Consider the following 17,502-nt stretch of genomic DNA (forward strand, 5'->3'; position numbering starts at 1 on the left):
TGCTACTCTAAAACATGGGACGAAATTCCTTCTTCTCCCAGTCTTAAAAGGAAATTCAGCATATTCACGTTTAGCATTTTCTACGTGGAATGACTCAAACTAATGGGTTTAGGAACTACATACGCACTCAGCAGGGTGTATATGCATACCCATTGCTGTGCAAGTTTAAATGCTTGTCACGTTGAAATAAAGCTCTCCCACATGTGGAATATTTTTCCTCTAGATCAAGTTTTCTCTGAGTTTTCTCCCTGGTTTTCAAAATGTCCAAAAATTCTGAGCTGTCACCTTTGTAGTTAAGACCTGCGAGATCTGCCTGAAAATGTAACACATCTGAAATAAGCTGCATAAAACGGTCTTTGTTGAGGCTGCTCCCATTTGTATGTGTGTGTGAATGTTTGTGTACACTTAGAAAATAAACGTTGAAAAGGTCAAGCTGATTTCCCTCATATCTTAGGAAAAGAATAACTCTGAGCTGAAAAATTGTATGCCAAGTTCCTGCCTGAAGCAAATTTTTACGATCAAATTAAAAACCTCGGAGACCAAGAGTTTATAATGGAAATACCAACACAGCCTTAACCATGGCAGCACTAGCGGGCACTGCAATAACATTAGGAAAGCTCTCCCTGCCCACAATCTAAATGAAATAAAAAAGATGCCATTTTCTAACATATACCCCAGGCTAGCAAATAACAATGATTTAATGTACTTGCCTTGTGGTAATATAGTAGCACTGCAAACCTCTGAGCCAATTTTTCTTTTATTCTTTTTATTTTTATTTTTTTTCATTTTTAAACATATATGCCCCATAGGGAAAGGATTGCAATTTAACTCTTATTTGTGGATATATCGCTTTCATTTCAACAATTCTTTAAAGCCGTCCTGCTGTCACATGCTGCTGTATGTGAGCACCCAACTGAATAAAGACCCACCAGGCTTTTTCAGGAGTTTATTCACAGGTTTGGCTTTGCTTATTGTAGTATGCACCACATTTAAATTAGATGAGGGCTACTGTAAAGCAATAACATTGTCAATGACTGGAATCTCACTTTCCCCTCTAACAGTCTGAAGCAAATTAATGTATTGGTTGTTCATTAACAAGTAAACAGTTTCTGCTACAATGTCAAGGAAAAAAGAATGTGTTCATTAATATGAACAATCTTCATCTACAAAGATGATTTACACAATGCATGTCATGGATAGCTTTCCCCTAACTAGTACACTACCAAACTGAAAAGCTGATTCTTAGGACTTTCCTGAAATTACAATATTGTTTGTTTACCAATAAGAAAGACAGTCTCAGTCACCTATGCCACCATTGTAAGCTCTATAGTAAGTACTTAAAAAAAGAGAGGTTTCTGGAATCACTTGTGGAATTAATAAAATTGATAACTACAGACTTACACTGCATCAATGATACATATTATTCCTGTGATAAGTTAAGCTAAAAATAAGATTAATTTGGTTATAGAAATTTCTTAAACAACAACACTTAAATTATTTCAAACTTGAAATTTTTCAAGAATTTTCTGAAAAAATCAGCAAACACTGGCTAAAAAAGCAAAGCAGTTTGGATACACCAATGTAATCAGCATGCCTAGTGTTTTTCTGTTAACCCTCTGAGTAGACTCATAGTATTCTGGACTTTTTCTACATTAATGCTATGAAAATTGTAACTTACAGAAATATTAATTTATATCTCATTATTTAATACATCGTGTTCTAAATATCTCAGAGCTAGGCACCTCACCTAGTGAGCAATGCATCCATCCTAGAATTTTAATTATCCACTAGAGAAGCCTGTCTCTAGCAACTATAAGAGAAGCTTAGATGATTGCCCTAGATTAGATGCTTAACTCTTAGATGGATACATCCAAATGAGACAACAACCAGCTCTGTAGCATTTAACTAATCCTGTGCTATCACCTATCAGTACTACATTTTGACATAAAAGTTTGCTTACTGCACGCGAGTTCACTAGAATATTGCACTTAGCTTGGAGTCCACATTATCTCTACTCATATTTAACTGAGAGGAATTAAACTGGAAGTGACTCTATTCTACTCTTCTGTTAATACTAAAATCAGATGGACAGGCACTTCCAGGGACCAAATTTTAGATGACCTCAATCACCCTTTTGAAGTGTCTTTCCATCTCCTTGGTGATAGACGGTGCCTACCACAACTGCCATCCATCTCATCTAACCACATAGGCTTGGTGGGAGGAAGTTTGCTTTCTATATGTAATAAGCATTAAAAAAAAATGTTGTCACATTTAGCACCAATATGATGCAATGATTTAAATAGAAAATGAAGAAAGAAGTCAGGAGGACTGGTATGTATTACAGTAAAATGACCACAGTGCTCTATGTGCTCTCCCAGATTATCACATTAGAAATAGTCTGTTTTCTTTGATTTCTTTTTTTCCACTGGTGTTCCAAGTATTTTAGGGCCACGTATTCTGTCTTCACTTACCCCCAGGAATTGAGAGGTTAGACAAGAAAATGGGTAGTTGCTGCCAAACAAGGCTGAACCATTATTATTTCCATGAAACCATATATGTATATACATATATATGTTTATATTTAAAAAAATATATGGGTATATTTAAAATAATTATGGAAACCACTTTTCAAACAGTTTAAATATTTGGATACCTTTCCTTGAATCCTAAAAAGAGGCTATCAGCAATTTGAAACCCAATCTCTCACAGATCTAAAACCAACTTAAAATAAATATTTTTTAGTTATGTTCATAAAACATGAACAAAAGATGAGAAACTTGTTGATGAGTAGGGATTTCAAGATCCAGGATTATTTTTACATACATTTTAAATAGTACAAGATGACATAAGATGAAGGAGCCAAACTTCTTATTTTAATGATAGCCCTGTATTTCAAAGCATTGTTGACAGGAAAATCCCAGATTATATTTTTAATAATATTTCTCATGCATAAGGTGAAGTATATATTTTTTTTCTCCTGACTTCCCTTTCTAATTAAGAAGAGTGAACATCAGCCTTTGCTTTAAGACTGCCAAACTTTCCCAAGAGTCAAGGAGCATGTGGTATTAATGGACTTTTTTTATTACCAAATACATGCCTTGCATTTATATGGCTGAGTTGTAGCTCTTCTAAAAGGAGGCCTGTGATATGATGTGCGAGGGGCAATGCTGCAAAAGCATGTGCCATATCTTGATGTAGGTAGATGGCAAGGGGGAATTTACCTTGACTGAGGGTTTGGGTCCATGGAAGAATAATCTCTGGATTACCCAAATGTTATCCACAACCTTTAGCATCACAATGGTGGTGGTTGTGCCCTGCCTACCACAGGTCTGCTCTCCACAGTGACTCTGGGTTAGACGGGCACAGTCAAGGATCTGCCACAGATGTAACCCTTTCTGAAACCCTAAAATCTGAAAACTTAGTATAGTAGTTCCTTTATCCTTTAACCTCTTGACCCTGTGGAGTTCTCCAAGATGACACCTATTTGCTTTACTTGGGTTATTTGAGTTCCAAAGTAACTGAGGCTGTGCACAGGCTTTCTGCCTGTGGACATACATTCAGAGATCAGTCTCCTAATGGTTTAGAGTGAGATTCATTTTACTAAACTCACAATCTCAAGTTTGGTGTCTGATGTAAACTTCTGTCAGCAGTTCCTTCTACAGTCAATGGAGTGATTAGAGCAATAGGTAAATCAAAGTATGGGGCTGCCTAAAATGCACACCCATGATAGGTGAGATGAATCAAATCTGTAAATTCTCATGTCTCTGTATCACCAAGGAAGTCCAGAGGTCTAGTTTCAACTAAATGTCTCACTTCTAGGTTATTAACATTGGGTGAAATAAACTGTATTCTGTATGAAATACCTGGGTACTTGTGTGAAGACTCATAAGCTACAATCCCTGTATTTGAAATCTTCAGAGCTTTTAATGTATATACTTTAATATGACTGAGACAATGAAAGATGCATTCTAGAGGATGGAGAAACAAAACAACTTCAGTGTTCCTTTTAATATGGTCCAACTGACACTTCCAACTAGAAACACAAAAGAGCATCACACCGGCTCCAACAAGCTGCAGGTACACATCTGCTGCCACAGCTGCTCGTAGGGACAGTTCCATGAGCAAACACAACTCAGAATGGAAATGATACTGCGGGCAACTTGCCCTATTCCTCCCATAGTTATTTATACTTCCCAGTAAGACCAGAAAAGTTTGCATATCTTTTTGGGCAGCATATTAATATTTCTAGCTCGATGATATGAAAGAAAAAGAGAGAAAGAAAGAGAAAAAAAGGGCAAGGAGAGTGAAGAAACCACATTCACGTGATTTTTTAAAAAAATGCTTTGAGAAAAAATCAACTTTAGAAGAGAAAACTTCAATTTTATAAGAGCAATAAGAGAAAGTATAAATTTCATAATGTTGGGTTTTTTTATTTTAGAATACCATTTTGGAAGTTGCCTTTTTCATTCAAGTGAAATTCCAAGTGATTTTATAATAATTTTTCTTTCAAATTATCACCTCTGAAGCAAACGTCTACAAAGCATAATATTTCTGTGGAAGTCAACTTTAGGATAATGGTTAAATAAAATGCTATAATGCTGTGTTGAGGTTTCAACAAAACAGAAATATGTATAGTCTGTGTAATACTCATTTTATTAAATATTACAAATAGAACTGGTGAATAACTTTTAGTTTCTCCATTCTATGACAAACTTTCACTAATTCAGTCTAGGCTTTAAATATATATTAAATTATTTGAATTTTCCCTGATTTAGAAATATTCTATTTATTTAAAGGGTAATTCTCATCGACGTTAATCTTTAAAAGTGTCTCTCCCGGAATAATGAGGTCATGTTGAGAGGATGCCTGTATATTTCTGAATGTGATGCAAAAGAACCAGGAACTTCTCAACTAGATCATTACATACAATTACATGACAGAATGTGTCCTCAAGCCATTTCCCAAGACTCTGCATTGTCATTAGCAGCAAATAATATGGATGCAAACTTTGGTGGCCATCATTATGTCATCTTCTGTAAACTGTGAGTCTGTCCTAAACCAAATTTCCCATTTAGCCTGCATAATATCCTCCAAAAACAGTCACTCCCTGTGGAAGTACGATACAGGTTTAGAACAAGCTGCTGTAGAAGATACTGTTTGTTTAATTTTATTTTCATTTTTAAAGCCTATATTTGTAATCCCTAAGAAATAGTGTGTTTGATTTTTTTTTGGCCAGAAATAGGCAACGAGCTTTAGAGTCCTATAAAAGATATGTGCGTATAAAAGCGAAAAAGCCAGAATAAAGCCCTAATGTGGGTTGTCAAGATTTAAGGTGATCATTTACTCAGAGGGTTAACATGTGCTAAAATTACATACTGCAGTTCCTAGCTTCACTGATGAAAACATTCACTGCTTCTATCTTTAAATAAAAAAGCAAAATAGCCTTAACCCTTTGAGGATCAGATTAGCAGCAAGTTGCAATCTAAAGAGAGAACAAGTATTTCAATCAATTAGGAAATTATTCTTACAAAGGTTCTGTGAGCACCCTTTTGTGTTCCACCATCCCAGCATTTACTGCTGGATACATCAGCTGTAATCACTTCACACAGGCCTGAAGGATTTTCAGGGTCTCAAAGGGTTAAAGCCAAGACTTTTGAGTAAAAGTGTTTTATTAAAAGGGTGAGTTAGGTGAGCGAACAGTCTCAGATGAACTTGGTGAATAGTCTTCCGATTCGGAGTTGAGTTCAGGTGGAGCTTGCTGTGCCTTATAACGTCCCCTCACATCCTGGTTGCGTCTTCGTCGGAAAACCTGCCTCTCCTTATCAAGAGCGGTGGTCTGGCAGGGGCATAAAATAAGAATAAATGAAATTAGGCTGTGTGTGAAATGCAAGGCTAATGAAAACCATGAGGTTTTATGTGGTCTGCAAATACCAGGGATAATAAATGTTCAGACCAAATTAAACCTGTTCTGTCTCAGTCAGGTCTGAAAGGTTGAGCCCACAACATAGCTAAATGCTTTCAAAAGTGTATTTCCCCAAACCTTAAGAGGTAGCGTGACATCATCAAGCAGATACAGTACCATATATATGGATGCCATGTGTTCTACTTCTGGACGCTATTAATTTCATCCTTTAACAGATTCAAATTTCAAGCCAAATACCAACTGACCTTCCCCCACCCTTCTCAAAATATAAATCTGTTTCTACAGGCAAGGCAGAGATGTACGTTTGTCTTTGATTTGACCTAATGAAGGCTGATACACACTCACCCATGTTCAAGTCAGTGCAATAGGCTAACAAAGATGGATTGTGATGAAGTTGTCAGACAGGAGAGAAAAACAAACAATGAAGGGAACTAGCCCAGCTCTTTGATACCTCCTCATGCCGTTCAATGGATGTTCTTAGGGAGAATGCTAAAGAGCTCTGACGGAAAGACCTGGTTAGCCTGAGCACCCTGTCTTCTCCTGTTAATCAAAGTCTATCAGATTAAGTACTCCACTACTTTTATCTAGGTCTATCTTGAGTGTCTAGAAATGGGGAAGAAGAATGTTCACCTGATGGGCTTTATAGTTTGATGAGCTTCTGCCACTGTTGAGAATGCAAGTCTTAATAACATGGCCATGACTTCTAGCCAGATCTTTTCTTCTGCTTTCCTTGGCACATTTACAAAGTGGAAACTGCAACCCAGAATGGGACTTGGTTTTGCTGTTTTCTTGATGACAGGGTATTAGACTGCAGTCCCTGACATTGCTGTAAAATTACAAGTTCAACAGGATGGCCTTGATTCAGCAAGAGCACTTTGACACATAGTTAACTGCCTTCTGAAGCAGGGCTGCCTTCTTAAAACATGGTCTGTGATTCTTTTTTCTCTTTTTAAGGCAACACAGGAAAAGGCAGGTGGTCAGTAAGATGACATACAAAATGCAAACAAATATCTGATCATGGCACTGGAGGCAAAGCTAACTTTGAGAACTTAATAGGTTTAACTGCTAAGGCTTGTAAAATTTGTCCCTAGTACAAAAATCTCTATTGATAAGAATAAACCAAAACATTATTCTGCTTCAAAGGATTTATTGTTTTCTTTTGAGATACACCTGACTGATTTCTCTAGAAAATTTACCAGTTATAGTGTGAGCCTCATAGGAGAGGAGAGATGTATTTATAGCCAGCATATTTTTGAGAACAAAATGAAAACTAAATCCATCATACCAGTGCAGAATAGAATTATGGTAATCCCTGCTCTAAAATAATGCAATCAGCATCCAGTAATGATGTAATAGAGACAGAGAGATGGACAAGAGCACAGAGCTACTATAGCAAATGGATTTAATTAGGCTAAGTCACTGAACTATTATTTTTGTGTCTAGAACCTACATAGCACTACTTTAAAGGCACAAACTAATAAACTTCAATAAATTCATCCCTGTGTTTTAAATACAAACTGCTAGAAAATCCAGCACTTCTCATCTGCTGAGAATTTCTTTGTTCACTGCTAATCTTTTGGTTAAGAGCTCTAATTAGTTTTTTTCAATGCCTTCTAGGTTTTGCAGCCTTGAACCAATTCAGTTTTTGATTATTTTTTAATGTGAAACAGAAGAATACCTAGCTCTTTTACAGACAGTGAATATACTGCATACAGTATGTAATTCTGTGTGAAAATTGAAAAGAATGGCATATATTACCATTCTATAAAATACAGATTTCCATTTAAAAGATGTTTTATGCTTACAGGAAATAAGCATTTATTTAAAGTTTAAACCACATCACATCATCTTGTGGTAAAAGATACTCTCCTCAGAGAAAGTTAAACATTTCTGGCTGAATAAATAAAAATACTTGTATTAAATTCAAAATTTATTTTTAAAATCTGCTGCATGAGAATGGCAAATGTATATTTAAAAACTGAATGTATTTAAAGTTAGATAACCTACACAGAAGTGAATACTCTTGAATATTGTTTTTATTTAACCCATTTTTTTAAATAACAGTATTATGAAAATGCCCAATTTCATATTGCTAGGTAATTAAATATCAGGACATCATTTTAAAGATGTTTAAAAAATAAACCCCAAGATGCTAATTTTCTACTATTTTGGGGTAGCTTTGGGTGCTTTTGTTTAAACACATTTGTTTAAATGTACATAAAGGCACTATCTGCCTCATTAATCAAAAATGATAAGCAAAAAAACCTGAAGATCCTACCTAATCTAGCACTGTATGCTGCCATTTGTAGGTCCAATTATTTCTGGTTCTCTAACCCTTCAGAAACTTCCTGAGATATTGCAAGACTATGCTTTTACATCTTTATCCCAAGTCCCCCTTGAATTTGATCTAAATGTAGACTCAGGGGCTTTATTGTGATTACTCTCCTGGCCTTTCTCACCCAAAGAGCTTATTGAATAAAAATGTATAAAGTCACAGAAAGCTAAAGAAGGGAGCATTTATCTACTGAGAGCAAAAACATACAGGTCATATTTTAACCTTTAGTATTTCACATGTCAGAACCACAAAATGGGTCAGTTTCGGCCACAGCCAGAGCATTCACAAGCCCTACAGAACTTCCAAAATGAGCCTATTCTGATCAATGTTACGATGATGTTTTGCACTTCCAGTGTCTATGACAATGCCAGGCGGCCTGGTCACTGTGCATTCTGCACAAATGCTGCTTTTCATTTCATGGTTATTTCTTACATCTAAAGAATTTCAAAATACTATAGATCAATGCTTTGGAACACTGGGGAGATGATAAGATACATTTGGGCGCAGACAGCCTGTATTTTATAAGTGCAGTTTTCACCTACTATACACCCTTGTGCATGTAGGCATATTTCAAAAATCAGCTTTTTCATTATTATTACTGTTTTTGTAACAAAGGCCTCTTATGTGCATTGCCTTGGTTTAACAGATTTATTATTTCATCTACTATTCAGCTGGCTTGTTCGTCAGTGCGTGAACCAGTCCATTATGGATTTCCAGGGCATTTCTACTTTAAGCTACTCTTTCAATAAATAATAAGAGGATCTGAAGCGCACTTATGTTTCATAGGGCTGCAAATCCCAGATTTTCATTATCACATTTTGACTTTTTTTTTTCCCCAGCTCGAGGTGAGAGAGCGAGCACTTTGAGCACTATATGATAGTAATGGCAACTAAAATGTAAGGATAGCATCCTTAGTTAAGATATGCAGCTGTCCTTTCACAATTCATATGAGGAAATGCAGAGCTTCTTATCCAGCAGATGCGTGGATTGCCTCTAATAGTTCAGTGCTGATGGGTGTGAAGCATTTCGTTAAACACTTACATATTTTGCATCAACATTTAGTAATCCTGACACTCAGTACCAAATGGTTAACCAGACTTTTTTTGAAAAACATTTAATTTGCAATAATTGAGCATTAGTTTAAAATCATGGTTTCTGTCACCTGTATACTAAGGTGCAGTTATCATTTTCCTAGGATTTTGCTGCAGAGAGTATCTTTGTCCTGATTTCTACTTCTTGATGTTGCAGGACTCCTGAGCCATGCAAATTCTTTTTTTATTAGAAAATGTTGAACTCCGTATTTCTGAACAAACATTCAAAAACTACAACTGCTTTGATATAAATGTTGGATTTGCAGTGAGAAGCACCTGATTATAGCTGTGAAATGATATTCTCTGGCAGGTCAGTAATTATTGAATTGAAATAACTACATTTTATGAACACAAGCAGTGACTGTTTTTCTTTTCACTTGTCTTAATTTACTGCTGGCCACCAAATATAGATATATTTTCATTTCATTAATAAAAGAACATTATTGTGCATTTTGTCTCTTAGCCCATCCATTATTCATACCAGCCAGGAGACTGAAGTGGGGATGCAGCTGTTCACGCATTAATCTAAGAAACACTTCCCTTCACTTGCTTTCATTCTGCAGAAGCATATTTGCAATTTGTTTGCAATTTTCGTAATGCTTTGTTTAGTGTGTGGAATTACATGGACACATGTATTGAAACACTGGTATTTTTCTTCCAGTGCATTCTTTTATATACACGTATGTATATGCATGTGTTTAAATGTTCGCACCTAGATAATTTTATCCTATTTTCTTAACCTTCTGGCTAGTGACCTTGATACGTTGAGATATGTCACAGCACGTTTCCCTACTGTAAAAATGACCATTAAACAATGCTTGTGGCACGAGCCAGGCAGCCCTTCAGTCCGGTCTTTTATTATTTTTTCCATGGGTTTCTCAGGTTATATCCAGATACATATATATATATGCGTATATATATATGTGTGTGTGTGTGTGTGTGTGTGTGACTGATTGATGATTCAAGACACTTTTTGGAGACTACTTAAAACTTAGCAATGCACCTCAGTCCAGGAGTGAAAGACACAGGTTATTTTTAGCCCCTCAGGCACAAGCTATAACTAAGTCAAGTTACACGGTGATTTGGAGACGTGCAAATGACCACATCGAGGGCACAAATCAATCGAGTGGATTTGAACCTAGATCTCCAAATACAAAAGGCCAGTGCTTTAGCACACCATGTAACTTCTGGCATGGAATTTAGCTAAAATGAAAGTAAAAAAAGAAAGAAAACAAAATCAATTTGATGTATGCTTTGTACTGTGCTGGTGAGTGAATACAAAGAAAAGTATTCTACACATATAACTGCTAAATTCGTATTGTTGTATTTAAGTTTGTGTTTACTCTCTGACATTCTCCCTTTTTAGAGACATGATTCCCCAGCTGGTTTCAATTACATGTAGAAAACACTTAGTGCCAAGTTGTTTGCATGGGTGAATTTTATTTATAGTTTGCAAATCAGTTGTGGTTTTCTTAGTCAAAGGACAGGAGAAGAGATTTTAAATGAGTTTAGATGTTTCCCCTTTTTTACCAATATTCAGTTTACAAAGGGTTTTGCAGTATTAAAAATGGCACTTTATAGATAGCGAGCCTAACTACCAACTTCCTTGTCCCATTGTCAAGAGGTCTGGCTGTAACTTTTGACTTGAAAGTGTATTGGATCCACTTGAGACAGGTGTAAGTAACTCAACAGACGCATAGTAATGTGAACTGGGAACCTAACAAAGAGGATGGAACTATGGGATTTCAAATGAGTTATTCAAATACATTTTAAACTGTGACAGTGGGAACTATATTTTAAAAATTCAGTGTTTTATGAATTCACTATTGACTGGATTGATGATTTCATGAAGCATCCCATGTAACTCATGTCCTTGCTATTGTCATTCCATAGATTAGAACATTAATGACTTTCCCATGCATTTCCTGGGTTTTATTTTGCTCCTTTAGCTTTTATATAGTGTCTGTGGATATATATAAAATAACATGTAGTAATGTTTTATACTAATCTCATGTATAATACTACATATACTAATATTTTCTACTAATATTTTATATTAGATACACCCACTCTCGCGCTCCCCTGGTATTTTGAAGTAGCCCAGAAAAAGCATAAAATTTAGGCCATTCAGTCTGTAGCAGATTAAAATAAAGATTCAGACATAAACCACAACCAATAGGGAAATTCAGAGTTGAAAAAAGCGTTGGTAAATCATGCGAAGTATTGCCTTCAAAATGTGTTGCCATTAGGAGGAAGAGGTAATGCAGCTGAAGAAGGCTGTGGATTGGACATTGCAACACTTGGGGCTAAAGGGAAGGGTTGAAATACTTTAAATATTCTGGCTTAGCTACAAGAAGGCCAAAAAAACTTGAATCACACAAACCAATGACTAAAGGTCTTTGTTAAGTAGATATTACAGACAAGTTCCTTATAAGAAAGTAAATCTATCAGTTATGATATTTCTGAAGGACAAAGTAGGTGCCACTCTTCTATCAGAGAATGAGATGACTTTGGAGGAAAAAAAAAAGAAATTCCAAACATAGTACCTCTGCTCAGAGATGAGTGATCTCTGCTGTCTTAGACTTTAGTTGACATTGGTACACTGGGTTGAATGAAGATGTGATGGCACCACGGACATTATGCACCTGCACCAAGGCTGGCTTTCCTGGCTACCAAGAACAATGTTTTACCAGCCACCGGGCAGTGCAGGCTTGTGGGAGGAGGGGAAGGGTAGTGGTGGTTAATTGGGACCCACAAGTCTCATTTCCTACTGATTTTGGCCTTTTCTGCACTTCTGATGTCAGGGCTGATGTCCCAACAGCATTAGGTGGCCTGCTTTTAAAATATGTAGCAGACTGGGTTCCAAATGATTTTATTGATTTGGCCCCTGTGTTTTTTCTGTTCTTCATAGTCAAGAAACATCGTAAGATTTTTCAGGCATTATATCTCATACCTGCTACAGCTGTAACTGTACATAAGGTTTGTCGTATTTGAGTATCTCAAAAGAGCCATGTCACTTTTGCACATATCTTACTGACAGGTAATAAAACAGGAAACATAATGAGTGCTCAGAAAATTAGGACTCCGAGGCACTTTGAATAAGAAAGTCTTTTAGGCAGAGAAAGGAAAAGGTTTTCTGGCTGACTGAAGGAGGAAACAGTGCCGTTTAAAAAGATACTTTAGAGGACTGCTAGGAACTAGGGATGAAAATGATCAAAGGAGTGGAGTAGAAACATGTAGTTTAACACTAACAAAGGGAGCATTACATTTTCCTTGGGAGCTGCTTCAATTTTTCACTGTACTTGTGAATTCAGGTCAATTTTCATGGGCCTGTGATAAGTTATCTGGTTTATAGATGGGAACTGATGAACCTTTTCCTATGCTTTGCATTTGTGCTTACAGTTACTACTAAATAGTAAACACTTGCTGAATCGAAATGGTTTTATTTAGACTAAAATATTGGTCACTACAGCAGTTGCTTGTTTCTTGGAGATGAAAGAAGGACCGAACACCATGCAGTGCTGGTTTGGAGGTACTCCCTGTTATAGCATTTCTTAATTAAACATCTCCGCCTGGGAGTCCTGCTCTCTCAATTTGCCTTTCCACACTAGGTGCACTGTTCAGAAAGCTCTAATTATAAATATTGTTGTTACTGCCCCCAGCTGGAAAACAGAGCAGTTTGTATACGAATAAGAGAGATTATCGCCCATCTGCTCCAGCCCATTATTCAGGGATGTGTCATTTTGTATGCTGATGGCAGCCATTACTATCGTTTTAGTCAAATGGTCTTTTTTTTTAGCATTTATTTATTTACCAAGTTGCAGAATTAGAGTCTTCCCCCATTACCTCCTCAAAATGCACATGGTTTGTCTCAAAATCTGGGCTATGCAGTTAAACTGAGTCAAGGCCAGTCTGAGCGGACATGCTCACGTTTATCACAGGCTCCTGTTTCTGGTGGTCTGCTCTCCCTGAAGCTGCGGTTTTAAAAGATCCAAACATTGTGTATAGCAAATGGAAAGACAGATTTTGTTGTTGTTGTTTTTGTTGTTTTTTGTTTGGTTGGTTGGTTGGGTTTTTTTTGTTGTTGTTTTTTTTTGTTTTGGTCTTTCCTTTGTAATCAGAAAAGAAAAATTCCTCTAATACTATCAAAGCTAAAGCTGGGCACTCAGGCCTAAAGCTGGGCACTCAGGTTCCTCTCCCCACTTCTTCAAAACCAAGATGCACGGATGCTGTGCTGCTGTCTCTTGGTTGCACCACAGGGCTAGAACCTGCAAAGCATGATGCTAAGTGACAAGATAGATCAAGCAGGTTTTGCTATGTCCTTGCAGGTTGTGGTAGGTTTGTAGCTACAAACACAAGTGCGATAGGCTGGAATTACACATTCAAGGCTACACACTCAAGCACTTGGAATGAAAATGTTTCACAAATTCTTGCTAGCCAGCGTTCAGCTGATGAATGGAGGACTACTTTTCTACTTCTTGCCTGAAAAGTAGGATTATTTTTGGTTTTGTTTTTTTTCTTTCCCCAGAACATCCATATCAGAATCTACTTAACCCTCAGTGTGTGCTCAGAGAACTGCTAGCTTTTACGAAAACTGTGCTGGAGCCTGATCCATGCACTCAGTGAAATGATCCAGGTTGGGAGTTTTACTTTACCCAAAATGCTTGCAGTGACCATCTCTGCTGTTTTGCTAATGTGGTTAATTTGCTCGGTTTTTCCAAATACTTCACAGATAAGTTTTTAAAGGCTTCAATCACTGCAGTGTTAGAAAACACAGAGTCTGCAAGAAACTTATACAAATTAATCCAGCTATCAAAATGCAGGTCTTGTGAGCAATAAGAAGGAAAAAAGCCAGCAAATAACCACTTCATGGAAATTCCACGGATCTGGATTGACTGAGGTGCAGGGGCCTTGCCTGGACTATCAGACCTGTATCCCTCCTTGCCCCGACTCCACAATAACCCCTTCCCACCCAGAATCCCACTTTATCATCCAGGTTAAACCAGCTAACGACAACCCTGGCACAGTTACACAATGAATAAAAATATATTCAAAAGACTCATGCAATATTTAAAAAAATCAAATCAAAATAAATAGGTATCAGAAGGGTTTTAAAAATAAAAGAAAAAGAATGCATTGTTAGAAACACAAGCTTACCAGCACATACAATGCATTGTATTTCATTGAACTTGGGAGAGTTTCTACGACCCGCGTTATGTAAATGCATTGTTCAATCTAAGGTAAGGATTGTGTTTAGTGGGTTTAAAATGACAGTATATAGCTCCACATCTCGCATGGAAAAGGAGTAAAATATATGCTGAGAGCCTGTTGCTGCTCCGTGTGTTTCAGAACAGGAGCGCAGGGGAAGCAGATGCCTTAACAAGCAATAGGGAGGGGGAGGGTGCGTACTTCAGCATATCTGGTAGATTTTCTATATACACTGTCCTTTTAACTATAGGGGAAATTGAGACTGAGCATGTGCGATGAAGAGAAAGCTGGCAATGTGGGTGTGAGGGATGGGTGAAGAAAGGGAATGAGGGGGTGTGGCATCTCAATCAAGATTAAAACGAAACTGATAAAGCAGCATATGGACCGGATAACAAATCAAAAAGCATGTTTATCCACTGAAGGAACTGGTTAATGGAGACTGCCAGCACGTTGCCATGGAAACACTGACTGTTGGCGCTGCACCATCTCATACCTTATCCAATACATTCCTGGTTGTTGGTAGTAGTCCAAAGACCCTGATCTCTTGATGGTAAACCCGTGGTCCAGCTGAGCAGAGAGAAATGGGGCAACTCAGTGGATCGACATTAGGCTAAAGAATTCAGACTCCAGAGCAAGCTGTTCCTTATTTAGTGCATATTTACTGTTTTCACTTTCAGAAGGCACTTATCTAACATCCTAAAGCTACGTACCACAGATGAAAAATAAAAAAAGTAAAGAAATAAAAGAAAAAGACACTAACTCTAGATTCGGTCTTGCTAAATTAGAAGCCAATTTATTCAAACTAAAATGAAGTTTGCAAAATAGGTTACTTACTGCACAATGCATTCACTTGAAAGTCTGACAAATATCTCGTTACCTCCAAAGACAGAAGTGCCCTTTTAAGTTGCACATACTAGTAATGGAAAATTATCTTTTGCAATTAAACTGAGAGGTTTAATAATTTAAGAAAAAAAATGCAGTGCAACTATCACAAGGAGCAGGCTAGACAGACTACACGAGGCTTAAATTAGACTGCTTCATAATCGTGGAATGTGTAAAGATGAAAAGAATCAGGTTTTGATACCCCATCAATCACGGTAATTCATTTCTAAAACTGTGTTAACCTTGGAGAGTAGGACTACTCAGAGCCATGAATAACATTGTTTATCATTTCAGCTTACACCTCATGCTCAAAAAGATAACAGTACAAAACTATTCGGTTTAAAATTGCACCAATTAAAGTCAAAATGAAAATGAACTTAACAATGTGTCCAGGAAATTGTGCTCGTGATATTCCTTAAGGAATACAATTTTTTTAAGTTTAGTTTATCTTTAGCAGAATCACGTGCAAAGGAACAAAGAAAATGTGTTGTTTTCTGTAACCCTTCTGTGCTGCACTAACAGACAGTGGAGACATTATTTAACTGAGTTAAATTAAATTTTAGGTGAAAATATCTTGAGGGAGACACTCTGCCCACTTTAAGATTCTTAGTTGTGATGATTTTCACATTTTGCCCTATGAAAAGGCCATTTTGTGCTGAATAAGAGCATGGCATATATTTCCAGTACTGATGACAGTTTCTAATTCTAAATTCAGAGAAGCAGTTCAACACATTTCTAGTTACCAACCACTTCAAGGGTAGCTAGGAGCTAACTGCAAATTTAAATTTTTCTTGATGAATCCCCTGCAAGTGTAGAATTTAATAATTTATTCCATTTTGTTAAAACAATACCGCTTTCATCTTATTTAGAATTATTTAAAGGACGTTTGCTGTTTAAAACCATGAGAACCTTGGATCTAGAGTGAATTTTCTGTTGGCTTAACTACACTGGTCTACTATTGCCATCTACTGGCTTCCTTGTATGATGCACATAAAAGACACAAAAGGGATGTTTTCTGAAAAAGCAGATCAAAAACATTGCCCTAAAATCCAATAGCTAAAAAGTAATACAGAGAAAATGGAGAGACTTGCTTCCTAACAGGAGTTGAAACAATTTTGTCGGTGTGGAAACCCTACCATGACTGTGGACAGTCAACCCGGGGCAAAGCAGGCAATAGATGTGAAGTGACAGCCGGGCCACGGGTTCATCTTCAGGCCAAGCTAAACTCACGCAGTGAACTTGGCTTCTCTTCCACACCACTCAAAAAACCCCATCGCTAAAAATGCCACTTGGAATGTGCCATTTTATTTTAAAATGGGCAGAATGTAGGGCAGTGACCCAATCGCTGCCTGGCCCTTGCCAGACTGCCCCCAGCCCAGCGAAGCCTCTGCCGGGGCAGAGCTGCACCAACGTTCTGAGCAGCTTCTCTCTTTTGCCGTCTTACTCCATTTCTATGAGTCTCCAGTGGGAGCTTACTCCCACGGCCAAGACAGAGACCTCATACAGCCCGAACAGAAGATTATCACTAGTCTTCTCCCCTGTCTTAACAATGGCAAAAATACAAGCACAAAAGTGACAACATATAGGCAAAGCTTTAACACTTCAGACAAGAACACAAATTAAATGATGCTCAGCTAATACAAAGATTTACAGCACACCTCTGGGTTGCAGAAACATTCTTAAAAAAATATTTTGGCTCTTGGATCTTTTAGTCACTGTCACTAAAGTCCAGAGGGTACAGCCACAGGGCATTGTTTTGTGGCTAAAGATATAATAAATGGGATGACATCCTTGGAGAATTGAAGGGAAAATTCTACCCCAAAATTTTAAAAAGACTATTTAGTAGAAGTCTGGGTTTATAATTTTACTCAATTATCTTTTATAAACACTATCACAGAACTACAAAATACTGTTCCTTTTGGAAAGCCGCATGAGAAACCTGATCCTGCAACTATTTTGGCACATGTTTAACAGTAAGACAGCCATCCTGAGAGCAGAGGGACGCAGCCGAACCCCAGTCTCCTATAGAGAGCGGTAGCCGATGCCTATGACAAGAGTTTAAG

General features: G+C 37.2%; 1 protein-coding gene across 3 annotated transcripts in view; it reads right to left on the reverse strand.

Annotated features, from left to right (window-relative positions):
• Nucleotides 1–932: 932 nt before the first annotated feature.
• Nucleotides 933–17,502, reverse strand: part of DCLK1 (doublecortin like kinase 1) — a 246,495-nt gene continuing 229,925 nt past the window's right edge. For 2 of the 3 annotated variants that reach the window (XM_065829641.2, XM_071804866.1), the window contains one exon: nucleotides 933–5,836. In XM_065829641.2, the coding sequence (XP_065685713.1) occupies nucleotides 5,672–5,836 (165 nt within the window). In that variant the 3' untranslated portion in view covers nucleotides 933–5,671. Of the gene's footprint in view, nucleotides 5,837–15,050; nucleotides 15,125–17,502 lie in introns of all 3 variants that reach the window. The other variant, XM_065829652.2, reaches the window with a different exon arrangement.

This window comes from Patagioenas fasciata, chromosome 1, assembly GCF_037038585.1.
Source record: "Patagioenas fasciata isolate bPatFas1 chromosome 1, bPatFas1.hap1, whole genome shotgun sequence".
Lineage (NCBI taxonomy): Eukaryota > Metazoa > Chordata > Aves > Columbiformes > Columbidae > Patagioenas > Patagioenas fasciata.